This window comes from Rhincodon typus, chromosome 4 (genome assembly GCF_021869965.1).
Source record: "Rhincodon typus isolate 14 chromosome 4, sRhiTyp1.1, whole genome shotgun sequence".
Classification (NCBI taxonomy): Eukaryota; Metazoa; Chordata; class Chondrichthyes; order Orectolobiformes; family Rhincodontidae; genus Rhincodon; species Rhincodon typus.
In genome coordinates this window covers 73,786,106-73,810,527 of record NC_063335.1, presented here as the reverse complement: position 1 = coordinate 73,810,527, position 24,422 = coordinate 73,786,106, and the positions used below count along the sequence as shown (strand labels likewise).

Genomic DNA, 24,422 nt, shown 5'->3' with positions numbered 1-24,422 from the left:
GAAATTCCAGGTTATGATGATGGCTTCTCTGCAACACTTTAAGGTGTTTCAATGTACTACAGTGGTTACTTTAGTTCTACTTTAATTTGTCAGAAGTGAAATATTTTTGGAAATATTAATGCAAATGTACAGCATCATCCCTTCCATGTATAGCTGCAAAGGGGTGGCATTTATTGAAGCAAATCAAATTGCAATCATCGAATTTTGATACACTGTTTGCACCTACACAGGATTTGATTCATGTTGTGCACAGCAAGATTACTTCACATGCTTTTTTTTCTCTCAATAAACTACACATCAGACAGGAACCATCTGGAGAAACATCAAATCAAAACTCTGTTTTGCCATTTTCCCCTCAAACTTCCATTGTTAAACCCGCATAAACTCAATGGACCACAAACATGGATCTGTAGCACCCAGGTTTTTGTCACTAAGGGTGCCATTTGTTTCAAAAACTATAATACAGCAATTCTACAGATCTATGTGAACTTTTCCTCAAAACTCTACCTCCTCTATTCAACCCAAACGTAAGGCACCCTCCAAGAATATTTCAGATCCCAGGATCAAAGCCAAAGATCACTACATGAATGTGAATGGGCTACTACTGCTGAATATGTGAATGAATTATGATAAGAGGACTAGTGTCCCTAAATCTGAGCCAGGAGCCTGGGTTCAAATCTCACCTGCTGAAGAAATGTGTAATAACATTTACAAACAGGTTGATTAGAAAATATCTGTAAAATAATGAGGTCTGTGCATCAAAATGCTGGGCTCTTTTGAGCCTCCTCATTTGAGAGCAGACTGTTGGGACTTGGGGCTCAGATGCTCAATACCTATGCTGCAAAAACTAAATCCAAATCTTTTACAATGTTCTGATGTAATTATATGACCGTAGAAATGCACCAAGCTTGAAAGTCCAATTTGGGTCTATCTGACCGGATCAAAGTTCAAAACCAGACCGCATAGTTCACTACCTACACTCCTACAATCAATTTTCTCACCAATTCCCTCTTAGAATTATGGACATCTTAAGGTTTGCATTCCTGCCTGAGCATTCCATTTCAAATAGTCACCACAATTGTGAAATTCCTATTCATTCTCAATCTCCTAATTTTCATCCAATGGTCCCTGAGTATCTTTCCAAGGACCACGATAAACAATTTCTCAGGTTCAAATGGTCAATAACTTGAAGAAATCCTGCCCTAGTTTAAACAACAGTGTTTCTCCTTGAAGTTCAAGAATATGAGGCACAATATCAGATTTGTATTCTTTGGTTGTGTCTTGTATGAAGTCATGATAACATTCATCTAATTTGGTAACCAGAACTGTTGACAGTATTGTCAATGCAAACAACTACCATTTATAGACTAAATATCACACCTTGCTCATTATTTTCTGTTCCATATACTGTAAAACCCAGAAAACAATAAATCTTTTCTATTCTACCAAACACTGCATTTGCCTTCAATGATCTTCCACCAATGACCCCCAAGAATCATTTTCCTGTTTTGTGTCCAGCTGATTAACTATTTATCCATCGCTGTAATTTGTCAATTTGAAAGTAGATATTTTCTGATCAATTTGTTCACCTCTGGACCAGGTCAGATTTGAACGCGGGTCGATTTGAAAGTATCACATCAGAGGCCAAGGAGTGGCAAATGGAGTTTAATTTAGATAAATGTGAGACGTTGCATTTTGGTAAAGCAAATCAAGGCAGGACTTATACATTTAATGGTAGGGTCCTGGAGAGTGTTGCCAAACAAAGAGATTTTGTGGTGTAGGTTTATAGTTCTTTGAAGGTGGAGTCACAGGTAGACAGGGCAGTGAAAAAGGTGTTTGGTACACTTGCCTTCATTGGTCACTGCATTAAGTACAGCAGTTGAGATGTAATGTTGCAACTGTAGAGGACGTTGATTAGGCCACATTTGGAATACTGCATTCAACTCTGGCCTCCCTGCTATAGGAAATATGTTGTTAAACTTGAATGGGTGCAAAAAAATTTACAAAGGCGTTGCCAGTGTTGGAGGGAGTGAGCTATAGGGAGAGCCTGAATAGGCTGGGGCTACTTTCCCTGGAGCATCAGAGGCTGAGGGAGAAACCTTATAGAGGTTTATAAAATTGTGAGCAGCACGGATAGGGTGAGTAGCCAAGGTGTAGGGAGTCCAAAACGAGAGGGCATAGGTTTAAGGTGAGAGGGGAAAGATTTAAAAGGGATGTAAGGGGCAACTTTTTCATGCAGAGGACGGTGCGTGAATGGAATGAGCTGCCAGAGAAAGTGGTGGAAGCTGGTACAGTTACAACATTTAAAAGGCATCTGGATGGGTATATGAATAGGAAGGGTTTAGAGGGATATGGGCCAAATGCTGACAAATGCGACTAGATTAATTTAGGAACCAAAAGAACTGCAGATGCTGTAAATCAGGAACAAAAACAAAGTTGCTGGAAAAGCTCAGAACTGAGGAAGGGTCACCGGACCCGAAACGTTAACTCTGTTTTCTCCTCCACAGATGCTGCCAGCCTGCTGAGCTTTTCCAGCCAGCAACTTTGTTTTTGTTCTAGATTAATTTAGGATATCGGGACGGCACACACTTGCTGGACTGAAGGGTCTGTTTCCATGCTGCGCAGCTCTATGACTTTAAATGCTGATGGATTTTCCAAAATTAATTAGATCAGCAGCTGTTTATATTTGTTTTGCCTCTGTTTTTAATAGGAGCTTCTACCTAGAACTGGCAAGTTGCCTTTCTGACCACACGGTGGCACAATGGCAGACTTTATGGTCAACTGCATTTTGATTTAATTTGATTAGTTTTCTTTTTGTTGTACTGTAAATTTGGGTCAATTGCTCATGATCACTTCAAATGGGAGGCATTTTAGATTAAAATGGTGGCCAATAAACCTTAATTAGCAACTAAGAGGACAAAAGTACTGTTTCCATTTAAATGTACGATTTAATTCATTCAAATTAGATCCCATTGCTTTGGTACTGTGCAGCCTGTGAAAAAGGCACTGAATCAATTTAGTCTCACAGGGAAAAAGGGAGTGTTGGTCTCTGTGTCAATGAATTGTCACACAACTCAAAGAAAGAAATGACATCTTAAGTTGGAACAGTATTGAAAAGCAATTGGTTGTAGGAATTGGGTGAGAGGAGATCAGATCTGCGCTGCGGCCAGTTCAGCACTGCAAGTGTTGGAATACTTGATATGCTTTTCCTCATTAAGCCTACAGAGGGCAACCTTGACTAAGGCAGTCTTCTGTTGTACAAAAGACAGAGGAAGAAATGATCAGGAAAAAAACTGACCAATGGAAAGTCCTTCAAACCTGCTCTCAATTCTGACTTGGCAATGCTTTGTATCTTAACTATGTGAGGTAACATTATTTGTTTTTGTTTGTATTTTAAAATTTTGAAACACATATTTGCCGCATCTTTTTTGTCCTGTCTAGTCAAGTAGGCCAAACTACGGCAAATGATGTTGATTGTGGGGACATGAATCTGAGAAAAGCATTATTTTCTTCAGAGTGAGAAATAGAAGCTGTGAAAAAGCAAAAGGGTTTACGTTTCCTTGTACACAAAGTATTAACATCTAGTGCACCGGTACAAAAAGTTCTTTTTAAAAAGTGAATGGAATTTGGTCTGGAAAAATAAGGTAGGGGTAGTTCAGACACTGAATCTCAGCAACATAATATTGATCTTGGAAGAGTAACAGTGCAGATTCAAAAAGAAAATAAGGTTTAAGCAGTTAAATTGAGGGCAGGTTGCATCAACCTGTTTGTATTCTCTAGCATTTAGAAAGTTGTGAAATTATCTATCTGATTTTTGTTATTCATTCAAGGGACATGGGCCTCACTGTCTGAACCAGCATTCATTGCCTATCTCCAGTTGCCTTTGACAAAGTGGTAATGAACTGTCTTCTTGAACGTCTGTGGTCCACTGAGTCCAGGTAGACCCACAATGCCATTTGGGAAGAAATTCTAGGATTTTGACCCAGTGACACTGAAGCAGCAGCAATATTTATGTGTTTAAAATTATAAAGGAATTAAATTAAAAGATGCAGAGAAACTATTTCCTCTAGACAGAGAATCTAGACAAGACAGCAATATTTTGAAATCATGGCATTACTGTTTAGGAGAAAATCAGGAAGCACTTGTACTCACAAGACTGAAGGAAACCTGGAACTTGGAATCATCCTAAGGCTGTGGAGATTGGGTCAACTGATATTTTCAATTCTAAAATTCATAAGATTATTGTTGGGTAAAGGTGGTAAGAATGAGCTGAGGTACAAATCAACCAAAATCACATTCAACAGTAGAATAACTCACAAGTTTGAACAGTTAGCCCAAGTTTTGGGCCTTGATATCGCTCACCTACAAATGACCTCTGATGATAGAGGAAAGCTTTTCTTGATACAGGCTTTCTTCTTCATCTTTGTAAATGTTAATCACATAGTACCATATGTTTCCCATTTTACCAACACCAGCTGCTATTACCACAAACAAATTGGGAGGATATACGTCAGTGTAGGAGGAGCGTGGCCTTCTTCTATATGGATTTCCTTCTGTTAAGTGAATACACCGACAGACATGCATTCTGACAAATGGGTTGTCAAAGGTTGGCACAGACTACATTGCAGGTGGCAAAGGTGTCTGAATTAACCTGTGAAGTCTTGGAGAAACCAAATCTTATAATACATTTGGTTTTAAATACCTCTGCAATGCCTCAGAACAGTTAACATTTGAATCAAAATTAGCTTGTTCTGTCATCGTTCCAATGTTAGAAATGCCTATGAATTTCTACATGTTAGTGATCTCTTCATCTGATGAAGCCTGTGTCCCAAAACTATTTGAATAGGATGTTCATATTACTGTGTTAATCTGTGGCTTTGTAGTTCCAAATTCTGGCTACTTAGTAATACTTGGGGAGTGAAGTTTATCAACGTCCATTTTCAACACTTTTTGCATCCATTCTTTTATTCAGTAATCATACGTTTTAACTCAAAAATAAAGATTTAACTGAATAAAATCAGAACATGTACATTTGAATTAACAGTTAAATTTATTCATTGAATTTTGCATTGGATAATGAAATCATTGAAGCAAATAGGCTAGGAGACTGTTGCTGTCATGATGCCTCTGCTTCCAAGGGACTGATGTACATTGGCTGTTTCTTGTAACAGGAGGTCTTGAATGGATGTTATCCCTGATGCTACACAGCTAATCAGCTGATGTAATTCTGTGATGTAATCTTTGACATTTATACTTATATTTTTTGCTGTTATGTGTTGTGAGTTTTGGGTTTCTGGTTCTTGAGTTAGTAACAGGCATGGTTTCTATGTGTTTGAAGTTAGTAATTAAATTGAATGGATTTCTTTTGCCATGGTGATTTCTTTTAAAGCAGTTTTGAGGCCAAGCTTTGGAGTAAAATATTTTGTGCAGTTCTGAATGACTTTTGTTTATTTTAAATCACTCTGAAACCCAGCAAGGCAAATCACGGGGATTCAAGGTTTGTTAGAGTGTTCTGAGACGCTTCTTTTAAGCTTAAGGGAATGCTTACAGCTTAGAGGGGGATACATTTAGTTTCACTTCTGACTTTGAGTGGGCAGTCCTGTGAAGTCCTTGAACCTAGGATGTCTACATAGAAAAGAGTACTCCTGAGAAGGGAATAATATACAGTGAACTAGGCTACCTTAGAATGAAGAGTTCATGTTAGTCTCAGACCAGAAGTGTTGAAATAAAAGCCTGACAAAGTAACTTTAAGCTAAGCACACTGTAGCTCATTTGGTAACTCCAGGAAAATGCTATCTGCATTTCCAATCTAAAAGTTGAAGTTACAGGTAACTTAAAATGACTGAGGTGTTGGATGTAGGGACTCTGGTGTCAGTATTATATGAGTGGCATTTTGGACACTGTAACAGCATATATTCTGGGCATTGCACAAATGCTGTTTTGTTTAATTTCAATTTATAAAGGGGTTTTGGGATTAATGGGGTGATATTTTTACTGTCTGGGGTTTAGGTGAGCTCTGTTGGGAAGACAGCTGATTTGCAATGCAGAATCATGCCATTAGACTGGGTTCAATTCCTGCACCAGCTGAAGTTACTATGAAGGACTCTCCTTCTCGACCTTCTCCCTTGCTACAGGCATGACCCTCAAGTTAAACCACCACCAGTCAACTCTGTCTAATGAGACAACAGCTTTATGGACTGGCGGGACTACTTTACCTTTTTACCTTTACTGTGTTTAAAAGTCTTTGAATTTGTATTAAAATAGAATAATCTAACTATCTAGTTATAACCATTTTTTATAATAAATTTGTTTTATTGTTAGAGCAAAATCTACAGCATTGCATACTGTGTTTCAGTGAGAGGCCACTTCATTAAAACTAAACCAAATAAGTGATGATCTATCAAATCTGGTTCCTATCTGGGATTTAACTTGACCAATAATAACATTAGTTGGGGTCATGACAGTTCCCAAGGCTGACGTCAAATGTGCAGGAGGTCTCTTTATTGTTGGCTCTGCAAATAAGCGTAAGGTGAGCCCTGTTGTCACAATATTTGAAACAACAGATAACCAATCTGCAAGTAAGGTGATTTTTTTTTTTTCAGAACTTCTTCTGTTGCAAAGTATCTGGATGAACTCCAGAACATTTTTAAGAGATGTTTTCATGAGTTGTTGGATCTGCTGCATCCATCCGACAAGGGGCCAGAGGAGTAGTCAAACTGTTCAGAAAAAGGTTGGAACAGTTATGGAGGAAGCAGTGTCTCTGGATCTGCCATACAGCAGGGAGACAGAACAGAGATAATAGAACAAGCAAGCTCTGCATGGTGTGTTCTGCTAACTTGAAGCAAGATCTCCACAGTCCTTGACTGTAACAAGAGGTTGTCTAGCAGGCCAGTTAATGTACCTGGCATCTTGGTCTGCATTCTCTTGAATGTGCTTGATATCATCAGTTCTCTCCAGCAGTATTTGTTTGCCATCTTGCCCTCATGTGAGCTGACAGACAAACCCTTTAGCCCTGGCCTGATTGCAGCCTGGTCATGTCCTCTTGGCTCAACATGCATTGACTGCAACTCTACACTAACAATCTTGGAATGGACAACATCAGTATTTGAACTTGGGGATTCAAGTGTCAGATCTGATAACTGACTGCTTCTGAGGTTTCTGTGGTTGGGCAACCAGCAGTTCTTGAAAGCAGGAACTTAGTAATGGAAGATTGGTGAGAGGAAGGGAAGGTGTACAGGGCAGCAAGAGATCCGTAGTAACACTATCAGCAGCTTGCTGATCATGCCAAATAACAGTACTCAGGTGAACTGGACATTTACTAGTGTCATTAGGGAAGAGTCTGCCATCAATTCTTCATTGTTCAACAGGTGCCATGGGATTCCTCACAGCTCATTCCTTATTCCAGTATGGTTCTAACACTGGAGATCATTCAGTCCATTATACCTGTGCTGGTTCACTATGAGAACAACTCTTCAAGTCTGACTCACCTGCTCCCTTTTTTTGCTTCAGGTACTTATCCAAACTTCTGCAAAAGCCACAAATGAAGCAACCTCTCCCACACTCAGGCAGTGTATTCCTGACAGTAACTACACACTGTAGGGATGAGGAGATGCAGACACCCTTGTCCTTAGCCAGTTCTGTTTTTTTTCTATAAGGGGTTACCTGGTTCTGAGACGGAAGGCAGAACGTTAGTGATCGTGTAGGAATATGTCTAACTAGGTGGAGATATGTGTACGTTGGCATAAGTGGGCAGCATAGGTATGTGAGGCTGCGATGTAGCACCTGGATATTAGACTTAAATCGTGAGTGCCAGGCACAGCTGTGGGTGACTGGTTGGTATTTGATACATAAAGCTGAGAGAGGCCATTGTTTTATGTAGTGAGTAAGAGATGTCATATCAATTACTTTGCAGCAGTATATTTATGCTGCTTCCCTTTAAGACAGCAGGTTGATTCTATAACACAATTGACAAATAATGCTGCCAGGACTTCCTGTTGTGCTCAGAGTCACAGGCAATTTGGATGAGTCAACAGAGAGCTCCAGCCTTTTTATACCATTTCTACAATCATATTGTTGAAGAGGGCACACAAAAGGTATGGGGCCCCTACCCTCAATTAGCGAGAGTGCAGATAGGTCACTAAGCACAACACTGTGCTCAGAAATTAATATAACCCAAGTATTAACTTAATATGTTTCTGCAACACAGACAAGAGTTTTGAATAATAGGTTTATTATAAGTGTGCATTAGAGGATTACAACAGATCCAAAAGAAAAATATTATTGGAGTCAAAACATTAACTCCATTTCTATCACTAAAGATGCTGCCAGAGCTGCTGATATTCTACAGCACTTTGTTTGTCCCTCATTTTATGATATTTGGCTGATTTCCTTGATCCAAAATATCCAGCTGGAGCTGAATTTTTGGGGTTTTTATTTCAGGCATGGTAAATTTCTGTGACTACAATTGTTTTCTCTATTATGAACTCATCATACTTAAACAGAAACAGCATATGTGAACATAAACTGCTTTTGTCACAAGAGAACTTTCAAAATTGACTGGAGTAGACTGTTCGCAGGTAAAGGGATGTCAGATTAGTAGGAGGCTTTCAAAAATGTGATAATGAGCATTCAGAGTCATTATGTTCCTGTTAGGGTGGAAAGGTAAGGCTGGTAGGATTACGGAACAATGGATGAATAAAGATATTAAGGTTCTAGTCAAGAATAAAAAAGAATCATTCGATATACAGACAACTGAGTTCAAATTAATCTCTGAAACAGTATAGATTGTAGGGGCATTCTAAGAGGGCGATCAGGAAGGCAAAGACGGCATATGAGATAGCCTTGGCAGTGAAGTTAAAGATAATCTGAAGAGATTCTACAAGTACATTAAGAGCAAGAAAGCAACTAGAGAGAGTGAGTAGGGGCCTTTAAAGATCAAAGAGACCATCTTTGTGTTGAACCTCATCAGATGGGAGAGATATTAAATGAATATTTCACATCAGTTTTTACTGTGGAGAAAGAAATGGAGGCTTGAAAACCCAGGGAAATAAAATACTGATGTTTTGAAAACAGCTCATATTACAGAAGAGGAAGTGCTGGAGGTCTTAGAAAATATCAAGGTGGATAAATCTCCGGGACATTATCTAGTGTATCTCATGACATTATGGGAAGTTGCGGAGAAAATTGTGGGCCCCCTTGCAGAAATATTTGTATCATCTATAACTATAGGTGAGGTGTAGATGACTGGAGAGAGGCTAATGTTGTGGCTTTGTTTAAGAAGGGATGTGAGGAGAAACCTGGGAACTATAGACCTGTGAGTCTGACTTCGGTGGTAGGCAAGATGTTGAAGGATTTAAATGCATTTGGAGAGGCAAGGAATGATTACAGATAGTCAGCATGGTTTTGTGCGAGGGAAATGGTGTCTTGCAAACTTGATTGAGTTTTTTTTTGAGCAAGTCATGAAAAAGACTGATGAGGGCAGAGCAGTAGATGCTGTTTACTTGGGACTTTAGTAACGCCTTTGACAAAATTCCATTAGTACCAATGGACTAATTGGTAAAGTTAGATCACCCTGGATTCAGTGTGAATTTACCAATTTGACACAAAATTGCCTTAACAGCTGGAGATAGAGAGTGGTGGTAGAGGATTGTTTTTCAGACTGGAGGCCTGAGACCAGCATTGTTCCACAGGGATCAGTGCTGGGTCCACTTTTGTTTGTTCTTTACATAAATGATTTAGTTGAGAATATAGAATGCATGGTTCGTAAGTTTGCAGATGAGCCCAAAATTGATTGTACAGTGGACAGTGAAGAAGGTTATCTAAGATTACGAAAAGAGATCTTGATCTTTTGGGCCAATTGCTGAGGAGTGGCAGATGGAGTTTAATTTGGATAAATGTGAGATATTGCATTTTGGTTAAAAAAAAACAAGGTCAGGACTTATACAATTAAAGGTAGGACATTGGTACTGTTGTAGAACAGAGAGACTTAGGGGTTCAGGTACATAAGTCTTTGAAGTTTGTATCACATGTACACCAGGTGGTTAAGAAGGCATTTAGCCCGCTTCCTTCATTGCTCAGATCTTTGAGTACAGGAGTTGGGACGTCATTTTGAGCTTGTACAGGATTTCGGTGAGGCCTCTTCTGGAATACAGTGTCCAATTCTGGTAGCCCTGGTATAGGAAGGATACAATTAAGTTGGAGAGGATTCAGAAAAGATTTACTAGGATGTTGCTGGGAATGGAGGTTTGAATTATAAGGAGAGGCTGGATAGGATGGGACTTTTTTCACTGGAATGTAGGAGGTTGGGGGTGACATTATAAAGGTTTATCAAATCATGAAGGTATGGGTAAGGTGAATGGCAGGAATCTTTTCCATAGGGTGGGGGATTTCAAGACTAGGGGACATATTTTTAAGCTGAGAGGAGAAAGATTTTAAAAGGATATGAGAGGCAACTGTAATTTTTTTTACAGAGGGAGCAGTTCATGTGTGAAATGAACTTCCAGAGAAGGTGATTGATTCGGGTACAGTTATAATGTTACAAGACTTTTGAATAAGTACATGAATAATAAATGTTTGGAGGGATATGCGCCAAGTGCAGGCAGGTCGGATTAGTTCAGTTTGATATTATGGTCGGTATGGACTGATTGAATGGAAAGTCTGTTTCAGTGATGTAGTATTCCATGACAATGACTCTATGACAGAAAAAGCAGGAGAATTATTTTTCATCTCTTCTTGGTGTGGTTAGAAGGACAGAAAATATTCCAACAATACAGTGAAAAGAGATCATGTTCCAGAACAGCAAACAATGAACTCTGCCAGATGAATGTTTTTATGAAGGGAAGGAGAAAGAAACCAGAGGAAAACTACAGATCTGTAAATCACTAGTAGGGAAAATGCTAGCATCTACTATAAAGGATGTAATAACTGGACACCTACAAAGTAATGTTATGTTTGGGCAGTCAATATAGATTATTGAAAGGGTAGTCATGTTTGACAAACCTATTGTAGAGCTTGTTGAGGATTTTATTGTAGATCAGTTAAAAAAAAACACTGGATGTGGTGTATTTGGATTTTCAGAAGGCTTCCTTAAGATCCCAAAAGGATGGTGGGGTATGAGAGATTGGGAGTAATACAGTGCTGATGACCATGGGAAGTTTCCTGGCTTTGTGTTGCGCAAACAGTTCGGCATTGCAGCACTAATGTAAACCTGGTATCTCTGGCTGAGGGGTAAGGTGCTAGAAGGCAAGTCAATGGAAGGAAAGGCAAGGCTGCTGTGAGCATCCAGACAGCCTTCACTTTGTGAGCCTAAGATTGCAAGCAAACAGGCCAGAGATGCAGCCTGACCCAGTCCATGAGCTGGGTGCATCTCCCATTGCAGCATTACATTTATTGTGGTTGTTGCAGCCGAAGAAGCATCATCTAAGTCACTTGCAGAAGTGCCATACACATTCTTAGATGTTGGTACATATTGGATGCCAATGTCCTTTGATGTGAGGCCCATATGGAAGGTGCTCATTAAGTATGCCCTAAGACATTGATGCCGGCTGCCCAACATGGAGCTCCTGTGGAGCAAGTAGCGAGTGAACTTTCATATCTAGAATTGTCTGCCTTTAGGTTCCTTGCAGGAAGTGGTATTACAGAAAGCTGTATATTTGTGAGGCAAGATCTGCAATTACTACAGTTGTTAATGAGCAACAATCCTTCATTGGCAACTTGCCACAGCTGAGCAAGAATCTTGCCTTGATGCCCGAAACTTTGTTAAAAGATGTAGCAAGTTTATCCCAATGTCAAAAGCCTTGGTGGACCTCTGCCGTGATTATAGAGCATTCCCACCAGAGCCCACATTGTTCAAGCCCTCCCCGCACCCCTGTGGGACTGTGTTCTCTTTCAAGTCTGGCAGTTAGACACACCATTTTTCTGCCATTCTCACATTCCAAATGCACTCGACACCCCACCACTGCCACAGCACCCTGCACCCAGCCCCCACTATTGCATAGGTGTTGCTCCCTCCACACTTCACTTCAGCTCTGATGAAGAGTCATCTAGACTCAAAACAGTAGCTTGCTCTCTCTCCACAAATGCTATCTGACCGGCTGTGATCTCCAGCATGTGTTGTTTCCAGTAAAGATTTCATTAGTGTTTCTATATTTAAATAATCATCCAATGCCCTCTTAATTGTCTCAATTGAACCTACACCATCATATGACATGTCCAGGCAGTACATCCCAAACGTTAACTACTCACTGTGAAAAAGAATTTTCTCATCTCGCATTTGCACAAATATCAAACTCTGCTAAATGAGTGTAAAGGCAGCTCATGTTGTCTTTGTATCAATATGAATGGTTAGTGAGAATCCTGAGTAATACAAAAATGAATTTAATCCAAGTTTTTTGTTTGATTATAGAATACTGACTAATTAAAGACATTCTAAAATGTCACTTGAAAAGGACGAGTCTCAACAGAGAAGTACTGAAGTATAAAATATGCTGTACTGTCGCAGCAGACTTACTCATATCTCCCTGTTTTGGTTAAGGTTCTATACTTACTATGCTCGGTTTTAAAAAAATTATTGGCTATACACTGAATGATCTACACATTCTGTCCACATTCTGCCAAAATCCGACTGGCAGGATAGTTTGTGCATACACAAAAGTAACTTCGGTTGTTATTTCAATGATATTTCATTAGGGTACGTACTTTCATATAGTATGAGATCCTATGATACATCCTATATATGGCTACACTTACAGCATGCAGTGCAATTTGCTACACAGATGCTACAATCTCGCATAAAAAGGTCCCAGAGGAAGTGAGAATATCAGAGAGGATGCCAGCAATAAAAAAAATCATTTGTTAAAGTAAATCAATGTTCGAAGAAACCAAACAAAAAAAAAGTTCTCTCAACCTTCTGGGGATAAAGGTGGTTGATCTGATTCAAGGTACAGCTGAGAGAAGATTGGTCGTGGAGAAATGCTGTTGGAACGAAGTGATGCCTCTATTGAATTGTGCAGAGCCTCTTCAAAGCGTGCAGATTTCAGTTGCCCAGCATATGAATTTCCCATTGTCTAGAAACAAGACAAAGCAACATAAATGAGCAATACATAAAGAAAACAGTTGATAATTAGTACTCTCAGTATAAATCCTCAAATACTTAGAATGTTAGACTCCAATGAAACAATAAAAACCTGGTCTAAAAGAATTTAAATGCAGAATATTTCATCTTTATCATATAGAAGTGCAGGAAATTTTCTTAAACAACTTTAGTTTTCCAAGATGACTTGTAGTAAATATTAGTTGGCCATGCGGAGCATCAAAGCTGTGCATATGTAGACAATGAAACTTTGGCAGTGACTCGCAAAGCATTTTGGTAGAACTGGACACATAGTAATATTGACTTAGAAGTTACATTGCAATCTGTAATGCGCAACATTTTATTGGCTAGGTGTAAGAAATTACCAAGAGTTCTACAAAATTCTGTAAATCATCAATTTATTGTTACCCCAATTCGAGAATTCACTTCAGAACAGAGAAGGAAAATTACATCTATCTCTTTTTACCTATCACTTTTTACCACTTTTTTAACTGAGATAACTTCTAAGCCATGTCGTCATAATGAGATGAAACATTGCCACAGTAAGATCTAGCAGTATCTTCATTATCAATGATCTGTTACTTAAATGAAGCCAGTCAGCATGGAGAAAGCAGCTGGTTGAAAAGTTAACGTTATTTAATATCAATGTCAATGAGGATTTAACAGCCTTTTGTGGTGCAGTGCTTGTTTTTCAGATGCATAAAAGCCTACCATACTCCCAAATTGTCATGCAGAAAACATGTACACACTTCCGGGTGAAAGTGCACCAGCCAACAAATTAGATAAGGTAGAAATGCCAACAATAGTGAACAGTGCAAATATTTTAAGTATATGACAATTTATTCAATTAAGTAGCCACCCCCAACTTTGCTGCACCCATTTTCAATTAAAAGTGCTCTACTGCTTCCTTGGTATGTGTTAAACTTGCACAGCACAACCTGAGTGCTCCTCTTGGCCCCGTGTTAGAATATTACACATAAGCTGCTCTCTCTACCTGCCAGCAAGTGACACTCACCACCAACCCAGTCAGTTGCACTGACCCAAGCACTCATTGGAACTACCCCCATGTCTGAGTCAAAAGATTTAGAGTTCAAGTCACAATCCAGTGACTAAGCACCAAATCTACGCTGACACTCCAGCACAATACTGTGTTAATGATAAACTGTCAAATTTTTCTGAGGAGATATCAATCAGACATAAAACAAGAACAAGAATTTGTACTTATAAAGACCCTTTAGTACGGTAAAGTGTTCCAAAGCACCTCACAGAAGAGTTAACAAACAAAATTTGACACCAGTGATTGGATTTTCATAACAGAAAATGTGAATTAGGAGTTGTGAATCTTCGAGACATTGTAATCCAACCTCTGTCCATACAGTGAAACTGTCATCATTGTCTGCAGGGACGAGCTGTTTCTGAAATGACCAAGTTAAATTGTGCCTCCATTCCCAAAACAATAAACTAGTTCTTCAAACCAGTATAAAGAACCTCCTCACCTCCTTTATACCTTTATCCTCTAGCCCACTCAATCAATATCCACTTTATAAACAAAACTCAGAGGAACCAGAAAACATTTCGTAGTTATTGAAAGGCTGATAAAACATTTTTTAAAAATCACTTGAACAGGTATGTAAAAAGAAACTATTAACATCACCTTTCAAAAATATCAGATACACATTCCCAGGATGGCTGGGTAAACAAAGTCATTGAATCATTGACCAGATATTAAACTGGACCAGATACATAAATACTGTGGCTACAAGAGCAGGTCATAGGCTAGGAATCCTGCAGTGAGTAACTCACTTCTATCTCCCCATTGCTGATGACCATTGATAAGGCACATGTCAGCAGTGTGATGGAGTACCCTCCATTTGCCTGATTGTGCTAGCTCCAACAACACTAAAGAAACTTGCAACCTTCTAGGATAAAGGTAACAGATAAATTGCATCACTAGCACCTCCAAGTCACACTTCCAAGTCACATAATATCCTGATTTGGTAATGTATCACCTTTCTCTCAAAGTCTTTAGGTAAAAATCCTGGAATTCTCTTCCAAGGAGCACTGTGGGTATTCCTACACATTCAAAGACTGCAGCATTTCAAGAAGGCAGCTCATCATCAAGTCCTCCAGGCCAATTATGGATGGGGAATAGTTGATGTCTTAGCCAGCAATGCCTATATCACATAAATTAATGCAAAAATCTCTGCAGTACAGTATCCATTTGTGCTTTAGAATGTAGCTAAGCCATCCAATTCACATTCCCAGGACAATTGGGTAAATAAAACTCAGTAGTTCAGAATCTATCGGTGCATTTGAAGGCAGCCAAAAGCTGATACATCTGTCAAAGCTTTCAAATGGTCAGACAGATGGCTGAATTGTTATGTAAATAATGAACGAAAACAATGTGCAGAGTTTAAACAAGTAGCTCTGGATCTCACAATTGGCTAACCTTTTAATATTGTAGAATGCTAAATGGCACTTTATCCAGTGGCTAATCAATTCTAATAGGTCTGAAGACCATTCCCCTTCTATAGAACTGTTCGCTTACCTTTTCTAATCACAGAACCACTACCACTTACAAAACAGACAGAATTCAGGCAAGAGCATTTCATGATGAACTATAAAAGGGGCAACCGTATTTTTACTCAACTTTTATACTCTACCCATTTCCAATCTATGGTTAATGACTCCAAACTGTTAGTGTGATGTAGCAAAGCTTCCAAGTAGTGGCCACTTTGCTAAAAATTGTATAAGGCCTAATATTGTCAGTTCTAAAATAGCACTGGCAACTTTTCCATTGCAGTCTATAGAGTTTCCAACGCATCCCATTTCCGGAGTTCTGAGGAAGGGTCACCGGACCCAAAACGTTAACTCTGATTTTTTCTTCACAGATGTTGCCAGAACTGCTGAGCTTTTCCAGAAAATTCTGTTTTTGCATCCCATTTCCTGCCTGGAGATAGTTAGGAATGGGGGAGAAAGGGAAGATATGACAAGTTAGCCTGCTGAGGCATCAGGGAGAAGAGGCTGCATGAAGGTTAGGTTTCCTGATCAAGGATCCTTTCCCAGGTCTGCTTCCACCCTGTGTCCTCTGCCCCACTTTCCTTTCCAATACAACCTCTAACATTGCCTCCCCATCTCCTGGATGTCTCCTTCTGTGCATTTCCTTAGCACTGCCTCCAGATACTAAGAACCAAGGAACCAAGCCCAAGGAGTAGTCATGGTACCACATTGGAGCAGCTAGGATTACAGAATTGTCGGCCATGAGCACACCTACAAAGTGAAGGGCTGTAGTCCCTGTAGACTGACTTGACTGGGGTGCAATTCCCTGCTGAAAGTTTTCGATAGTGAGGAGGAAGGGCCACCATACAAAAATTCCTGCCCCTAGATTTTAAAATTGCAATAAGCAAGATGGTGGCGAGAGAGCCTCTATTTTTAACCACAGCTGGACCCATTTCCACTAGATGGTGGGAGGCAAAATTCCATCAAGGCCTCAAATATTTTCTATTTTGTACTTTGGTTTCCATATTTCAAGGTTACCAGCTGCAAGTTTGTTTCTAGCGGATTATTCTATGATTTCTGTCATTTATATTATCCACTGTCTAGAACAGCTGCAACAGAACATTACACTACCCATATCCTGCACAAGAAGGAAAACAAATAAGATGTACAGGGCATATTGAAGACTATAACACCCAACATTTCTGGACTGAATATTTATCTTTTGTTGTCATTTTCTTAACTTTATTTTCTCCTTTGCTAACTTATATACGATTCTGAAAATAAGTTGATGGGTCATGTGATGAAACTACTTTTGGAACATCCAGTGCCCGACTCAAAAATAGAAATTTTATTTGGTTATATAGCTGGACTGATTACAATCATGCAACCAGAAGGATGGTTCTACTGAAAACATGTGTAGTACAAGCACATAAAGTGTTCTGTGCAACATTTTTAAAATGACACAATTGAGAAATTAAATCAGGCGAAATATTCCCAACCCCTTAATGACATGAGTATTAGTGAGTCAGTTGGGAAATGGGGCACGATCAGAAAATTAAATGCAACCAGGTTTTTAATGGCAAGAGGCCTGTTTGAAAACATTTGCATATATCAGCATGCAATTATTACCTAATCTTGCCTTATTGACATGCAGTTTCTATTTTCTGATGTGCTGGATAGAAACTACATTATGTCATTTCCCGACATGAATGTCAGAGCAGTTACCTGTTGATTCCAGCTCATGACTTGCTCCTCTGGGCTTCCATCTTGGACAACAATCACCAATGCCACTGGGCACACTCCATGGGCAACTACGCCCACAATCCTATCCACGGACACTGCCATCAAATACGTACTAGTCACACTGCATCCTCATGGCACATCTCTGACTCACTAAAAATATTGTTCTCTATTTCAGTGCTACACTTTGGAGCATATCAGCACTTGCTGCCAGGGCACTTTGTGCATAGGGACAGACACCCATCTGAACTGTTCAACCAGGGTGTCTCTTAGGGCTCCCCACTTCATGTCTTACTGCTCACTCACTTCGCACCTACTTATGCTTAATATCTATGATTTTCCTTGCCTTTTAGTGCAGACAATAAAGCCCTCCTCTTCCCCCAGATAGCTTGGAAGACCATGGAGCAAGATGCATGGAGGTTTGGTGGGGGAAACTTCTTTATCAGACTGAATTTGCAACTTGCTCTGCCAAAATCAACCTGCGATGTCTTCCTTATTCATGCAAATAATAAACACGCACTGTAAATGAAAAATGGCTGTGATAATACCCACTGTGGACAGACTAAGTGTTAATTTTCCCGTCCAATCACATGGGCTCTACTTGTGAGCGATATCAGGCCCTTCAGGGAGCAAAAGCGTTGATCAGGCATTTTCACCGTACAAGCTGAAATCATTTGTCATCATAGTATCCTGCATATGAAATGCATGCAGTGTATAACTCAGTGTAAAAATCATGATCACAAGCAATCTTGACAGTGACATTGGTAAGATTCAGCCCAATGTCTTTAAATGTATATTTTCTAGACACACCGGTCAGAAGTTTTCGGATGATTGGGGATCCCCTATCACACAAAGAATCCCATAGCTACTTACCGCTCTATGCAACATTAAAGGCTGGAGGTGAGGTTCTGCCTCTTGCCCAGAATGAAGACCCATCTCAGAGTGTTGACAGCTACCTGACTGGCCAGCAGTCCCAGTAGCAGTCTAAATTCTGAAGCACATAGAACAACATAGCTGCAGGTTTGGCAGCAGGGATGGGAAGAAACACCTTGGACTGGTGGCTGTGCAGGAGCTTGGAGGAAGAGTGGCTTGGAAAGGAACTTGCAGTTGCTTGTGTTTACATGCATCTGCTGCCCCTATTGTTCAGATGGTAGTGATTATGGGTTTGGAAGGCGTGGTCTAAGTAGTTTTGGTGAATTTCTGCAGTGTATTTTGTAGATGATACCCACTGCTGCTAATGAGCATTGGTGGTGGAAACAGTAAATGTTTATTGACGTGGTGCCAACCAAGCAGGCTGCTTTGTCCTGGATGGTGTCAAGCTTCTTGAGTGCTGCTGGAGCTGGAATCATCCAGGCAAGTGGTAAATATTTCATCTCATTCCTGACTTGTACCTTGTAATGATCCATTTAGGAAATCAGAAAGTTACTCACTGCAGGATTCTTAGTCTCTGAACTACAGTTATAGCCACAGTATTTACACAGTCATTCCAGTTCAGATTCTGATAACTACCAAGATGTTGGCTGAGGAGGATTCAGCAATGGCAATATCATTGAAGGTTAAGGGATGGTGCTTAGACTGTACCTTGTTGGAGACAAATTTTGTCTTATACTTTTGTAGTATGAACATTACTTGCCACATAGCAGCCCAAGCCTGGATACTGTTCAGGTCTTTCTGAATTTCTTCAGTATCTCAGCAGTCTCATAATGTCCCAAGCACTCTGCTAACATCAATGAAAATTCCCAATTCTAACCTTATGATGGGTGAGATTTATTGATGGAACAGATGAAGGTTGATCTAGGTAGAATGGTTTCCATGATTCCCGTTAACTTAACTTGAAGCCAATGGGAATAACAGCGAGATCAGGAGACAGCATCAGGTATTCTGCTGGATCAGACCGCAGGAAACATTCCCCAGCATAAGGATATCTGCTGAGGGGTGGGTACAGGGAGAGGAAGAGATTATAAAGGGTGGAAAGCCCTCTTTCCATGGACAAGAAAAGCATTCCTGATGCTCCTAGACCACCAGGAATCCTTGGAAAAACTAACAAAAAAAAACTCTGTTTTCTATCCACGGATGCTGCCAGACCTGCTGAGTTCATCCCGCAATTTCTGTATTTCTACTTTTGTTTCAGATTTCCAACATCCACAGTTCTTCATTTTAAATTTAACTTGGTCTCTTCTGACCCCGCTACCAGTTCCTTCCGGATTTACCTTTGAGTTTGCCACCAAGCAGGCTTCCCTGAATTATAGTTAAAACAGAGTCAAGGCCCCAGTTATGTGAGTAAGCCATGACCTTTACATTTCAATCCAGGTCCACCAAAGGGAAAATACTGCAGAAATTCAGCAGCTCTGGCAGTATCTGGCAGAGAGGGAAACAGAATCAAATGTTTCTTCAGAACTATCTGTAACTTTATACATGCTGACTGCACTTGCCTTGACTAAATCCTCTCCCTATCATTCAGTCAGGTGGCACTGCAGTCAACTAGTTTCATTCTTATTTATTGTCCCATAGTCAGAATTAACACCACTGGCTTTTCTTCCTAATCTCGCATAGTCACTTACAGACTTCCCCAGTGGCTTTTCCTTAGCTCGCACTTACACCTTGTTACATGTTGCACCTACATTGAAAATACAATATCAGGCTCCACAATACACTGATGGCACCCAGATGAACCTTGCCATGACTTCCTTCAGAAGTGCAAAAATTTCCTCCAATGATATATTAGAAAAACCAAAGCCAGTGTCTTCAGACCTTACTGCTAACATTATTCCATAGCTACTGGATCCATCCTTCTCCTTGGCAACTGTCTGAGCCAGACTATTGACAACCTCTGCGTCACAGTTGATGGATGTGCTCTGGCTACATCTCTGTTCAATGACCAAAATTTTGAGTTCCAATTCCAAAACATCTTCGGACTCCTTCTTAGCCTAGCTACTGCTACTGAATCCTCCATCAATGCCTTTACTATCTTTATACATGACTGTCCCAATCCATTACTGGTCAAATTCCCACCTGTCACCTGCAAAAATTTAACCTGATCAAAAACTGTGCTTGAAATAACTCTTCACAGCCAGCATTACCAATCATCCTTTATTTACAAATTCATAGCCTTTGATAATAGCACTGCCTCTCAACAGTCAGGCATTCAGGGCCCAATATCCCTTTTAAGTCAGCCAGGTCTCCGTGATTGCAAAGATTAACAGCCCCATTCAGGGGTATTCATACTCTGAGATCCAACTGGCTGACCTTGCTACAAATCACTACAGTGTTCATCATATCCTAACTCACACTGAGACCCATTTACCCATTACCTCTTTGCATACTAAACTACACTGATTCTCAGTTCCATGTTTTCACATTTCTCGATGGCCTTGTCCTTTCCCAATTCTGGAACTTCCCGCAGCCCAAGATTCCTCAGAATTTTTTTCTATTTGTTTACTGAATGTAGGTGTTGCTGGCTAGACGATCATCTATTGCCATCCTGAATTGCCCTGGAGAAGGTGGTGACAAGCTGTCTTGTTGAACCACTCTGTTCCTTGGGTGTAAATCCTTCCTAACAGAACTGTTGATTGAGTTCCAGGAATTTGACCCAGTAACAGTGAAGGAACAGTGATATAATTCCAAATCGGAATGGTGAGTGGTTCAGATGGGAATTTGCGGATAGAAGTCATGAGTTTGGAAAATATTATCAAAGGAGCATGGGTGAAGTGCTGGAGTGCATCTTGTAGACACTACACATTGCTGCTACTGCGTGCCAGTATTGAAGGAGCAAGAGAACTGAAATCTCTGCATTCTTCCAATTCTAGCTCCTTGAACAACACTAATTTTAATTATTCCACCAATTGGAGTTGTTCTTTTATCTGCCTTGACTCTAACGAACATGATGAAGCAGTTACAGAATTGTGAAGAAATTTTTTGGGTATCCAAAGCTTCATGGCACAATCCACACAACTTCATCATTAATTGAATCAAATGTTTTGGTTAAATCAATAAATGCAATGACAAGTTGCAGGTGCTGTTCTCGTTATTTTTCTTGGATTTGTCTGGCATCAAAGACATTTACAGATGTTCTTCTGGAAGATCTAGGCCATACCGGATTCCTTCAGCCATGGAAGGTAAGCAGTTCAGGGGGATGCCTGCTGACAGTTTCCCTTTTATGGAATAAGAGGAAAATACCTCGATCATTTCCACAACATGATTCGTTTCTCCCCTTTAAATTGTTACAATTGTTGCAATCCTGAAGTTTGTTGAGCAGGTTGGGGGTGAAGAGACAGATTTTTTTCTTTCTACATCTGTAGGATGGTGCATGGAATTTTCATGTGAACAAAAGCCCACCAACTTTAAAAGCCTCAGCTGGAAAACCATTAGGGCTGCAAGCTTTGCTTTTTTAAAAAATCTGTTTCATTGCCTGTTGGAGCTCTCCCATTAATAGAGGTTTACCCAAAGATTCAACTTTAGGGTACTCAGGGTTGGCTTGGAGGATATTAGTTGCCACACTGAATTCATGATTATTGTTACTAAAGATGTTCTTTTCAGTAGTGACAGATGGTATTGTCATCTGTAAGAAAACAATTATCCTGTAAGCAAAGGGAAATTTGTCCATTTGACCTTGGTCCTTATGGCCCTGGTGGCTTCAAAGCAGTTTCATATAGCGCGATGGTCTGCAGTTTGTTGGATTTACTGGGCTCTCTCTTCTCACCACATGTCCCTTGATCTTCTGGATTTTATCCCTGAGTGACAGCTTTCAGCTGTTGTAATGCTGCTGCCTTGGACTGCAACAATGGGTTTCTTTGTCAGGTGGCTGCTCATTTGTTTTCTTGGTGATCTTGTTTTGTGCCACTCCTGTGAAATATCTTGGAACACGTTACTGAATTAAAGGAACAGTATATGTTTAAGTTCGTGGTGTTGTTGCTACCTCCAAAACGATGCCGCACCTCCAAATATATGGTTTTCCTTGGTGTCTTAAGCAACAGTAAGGCTGCAATAGTAATGTAGATCCAGCTCCTTCTTGAAGTAAAGCATAAAATGCTGGAGATACTCAGCAGGTCCAGCAGCATCTGTGAAGAGAAACAAAGTTAACGTGTCAAGCCTGGTACCACTCTTCTTCAGAATTTCTGACTTCACATTTCTGAAGAGAAGCCATACTGGACTCAATACGTTAACTCAGTTTCTCTCCACAAAGGCTGCTAGACCTGATCAGTATCTTCCAGCATTCTCTGTCTGTTTCAGACTTCCAGCATCTGCAGTATTTTACTTTTATTCTTCTTGAAATAGTTCTATTGTGTAATGTTATATCAAATCAATACTAAACAATCATACAAAAACCCTGCTTTAAATTAAATTGCTATAACAATGTCATATGAACTTGCAAGCAGAACAGCTATGGATCTCGGTGGAGTAACACCTAATAATAGGCTGCTCTACAGGATATTGGTTAAGCCACTTATGGAATACTGCATTTAATTCTGGACTTCCTGCTATAGGAAGGATCTTGTGAAACTTGAAAGGGTTCAGAAAAGATTTACAAGGATGTTGCCAGGGTTGGAGGGTTTGAGCTGTACGAGTAGCTCAATAAGCTGGGGCTATTTTCCCTGGAGCATCGGAGGCTGAGGGGTGACCTTATAGAAGTTTATAAAATCATGAGGGGCATAGATAGGGTAAAAAGCCAAGGTCGTTTCCCCAGGCTAGCGGAGTTCAAAACTAGGGGCCATAGGTTTAAGGCGACAGAAGAAAGATTTAAAAGGGACCAAAGGGGCAACTTTTTCATGCAGACAGTGGTGCGTGTATGGAATGAGCTGTCAAAGGAAGTGGTGGAGGCTGGTACAATTACAACATTTAAAGGCATCTGGATGGGTATATGAATAGGAATGATTTAGAGGGATATGGGCCAAATGCTAGCAAATGGGATTATATTTATTTAGGATATCTGGTCGGCATGGATGAGTTGGACCAAAGGATCTGTTTCCATGCTGTTAAGTTCTGTGACTCCATAATAGCCTGGTCCTACTTACAGTTTTTGTAACAATGTCAATCATATCAATGTAACCAGTAACTAGTTGCTAACATGAATAAGCTATATCTTGTTAACTACATGGGACACTTCTAGTTAGGCCAGTTAAGTAGTTCTCCTCTACCATACTAGATCAAACAGGTCATGTAGATGCCTACAATTAAAGAGGATGGTGGCAGCAAACCTACCATATAGTGAGGTACAGATTTCATTTAGCTGCACTTCCAACAAATCGACACATCAACATTTCCAAGGGGGGGTTCCTGAGTATTATTCAACAGCATAGTTGCATTTTCCTTCCTTCACCCAGAAGCATAGAGGTTAGTTGTAGTTTCTCTGCAGCCACAACGGCTGACATCAACTCTTTCCTCCTCTGTATCATGCAACTAATCAGTAGATGGATTCACTGAACTATCACAGCAGCCTGACTCAGTCAATCTTGACTCCATTTTAAAAGTTTGGAAATAACTTGAGCACTAACTATAAAATAATTTTCTGCCAACATTATGTAAAGGGAGAAAGTCTATTAATTAACAAGGTTGCATATGGTTCTTGTGCTTTTTGTTTTGTTTTTAAAAGCCTTGAAAAGACTTCACAACAGTAAGATAAAACCTTGTTCCTTGCTCCCAAGGTTGCCAATAATCTGTGGAGAAAGAAACAGAATCAGCATTTCAGGTCAATGACTTTTCATAAGGGCTGAGAAATAGAGATGTAATAGGTTGTGAGCAAGGACTGGGTAGAATAAGTACAGAAAGGAAAGAAGTTCATTCCGTTCCTTACCCTAATTCTTCAGTGTCTGTCGCATCATTCTGGTGATGCAACCTTCCACAATGGTGCTACATCACAATGGTGATGTTTTCTTTTTCTCTGAACCAAGGATTTCCCCTGCTGCCACCAACCAAGTTTGACAAGTCCCACATATGCATCTGCCAAATTCTGCACCTCCATTCTCACAACATACCCTCCTTACCAAAACCTCAATAAGGCTCTCTTTATCCTTGCCTTCCACTCCATCAGAAGGAAGAAGAAGAACATCTCTACAAGGTCTTTATCAGGAATGGATACCCCGACAGCTTCATCCAC

At 40.0% G+C, this 24,422-nt stretch overlaps 1 protein-coding gene across 6 annotated transcripts in view; it reads right to left on the bottom strand.

Moving 5' to 3' along the window:
* greb1l (GREB1 like retinoic acid receptor coactivator) overlaps window positions 1–24,422 on the bottom strand; it is a 326,285-nt gene that overhangs the window by 111,927 nt on the left and 189,936 nt on the right. For 3 of the 6 annotated variants that reach the window (XM_048595857.1, XM_048595861.1, XM_048595858.1), the window contains one exon: window positions 12,905–13,064. In XM_048595857.1, the coding sequence (XP_048451814.1) occupies window positions 12,905–13,064 (160 nt within the window). Of the gene's footprint in view, window positions 1–12,904; window positions 13,065–18,202; window positions 18,276–19,079; window positions 19,323–24,422 lie in introns of those variants that run through there. The other 3 variants (XM_048595860.1, XM_048595862.1, XM_048595856.1) reach the window with 3 other exon arrangements.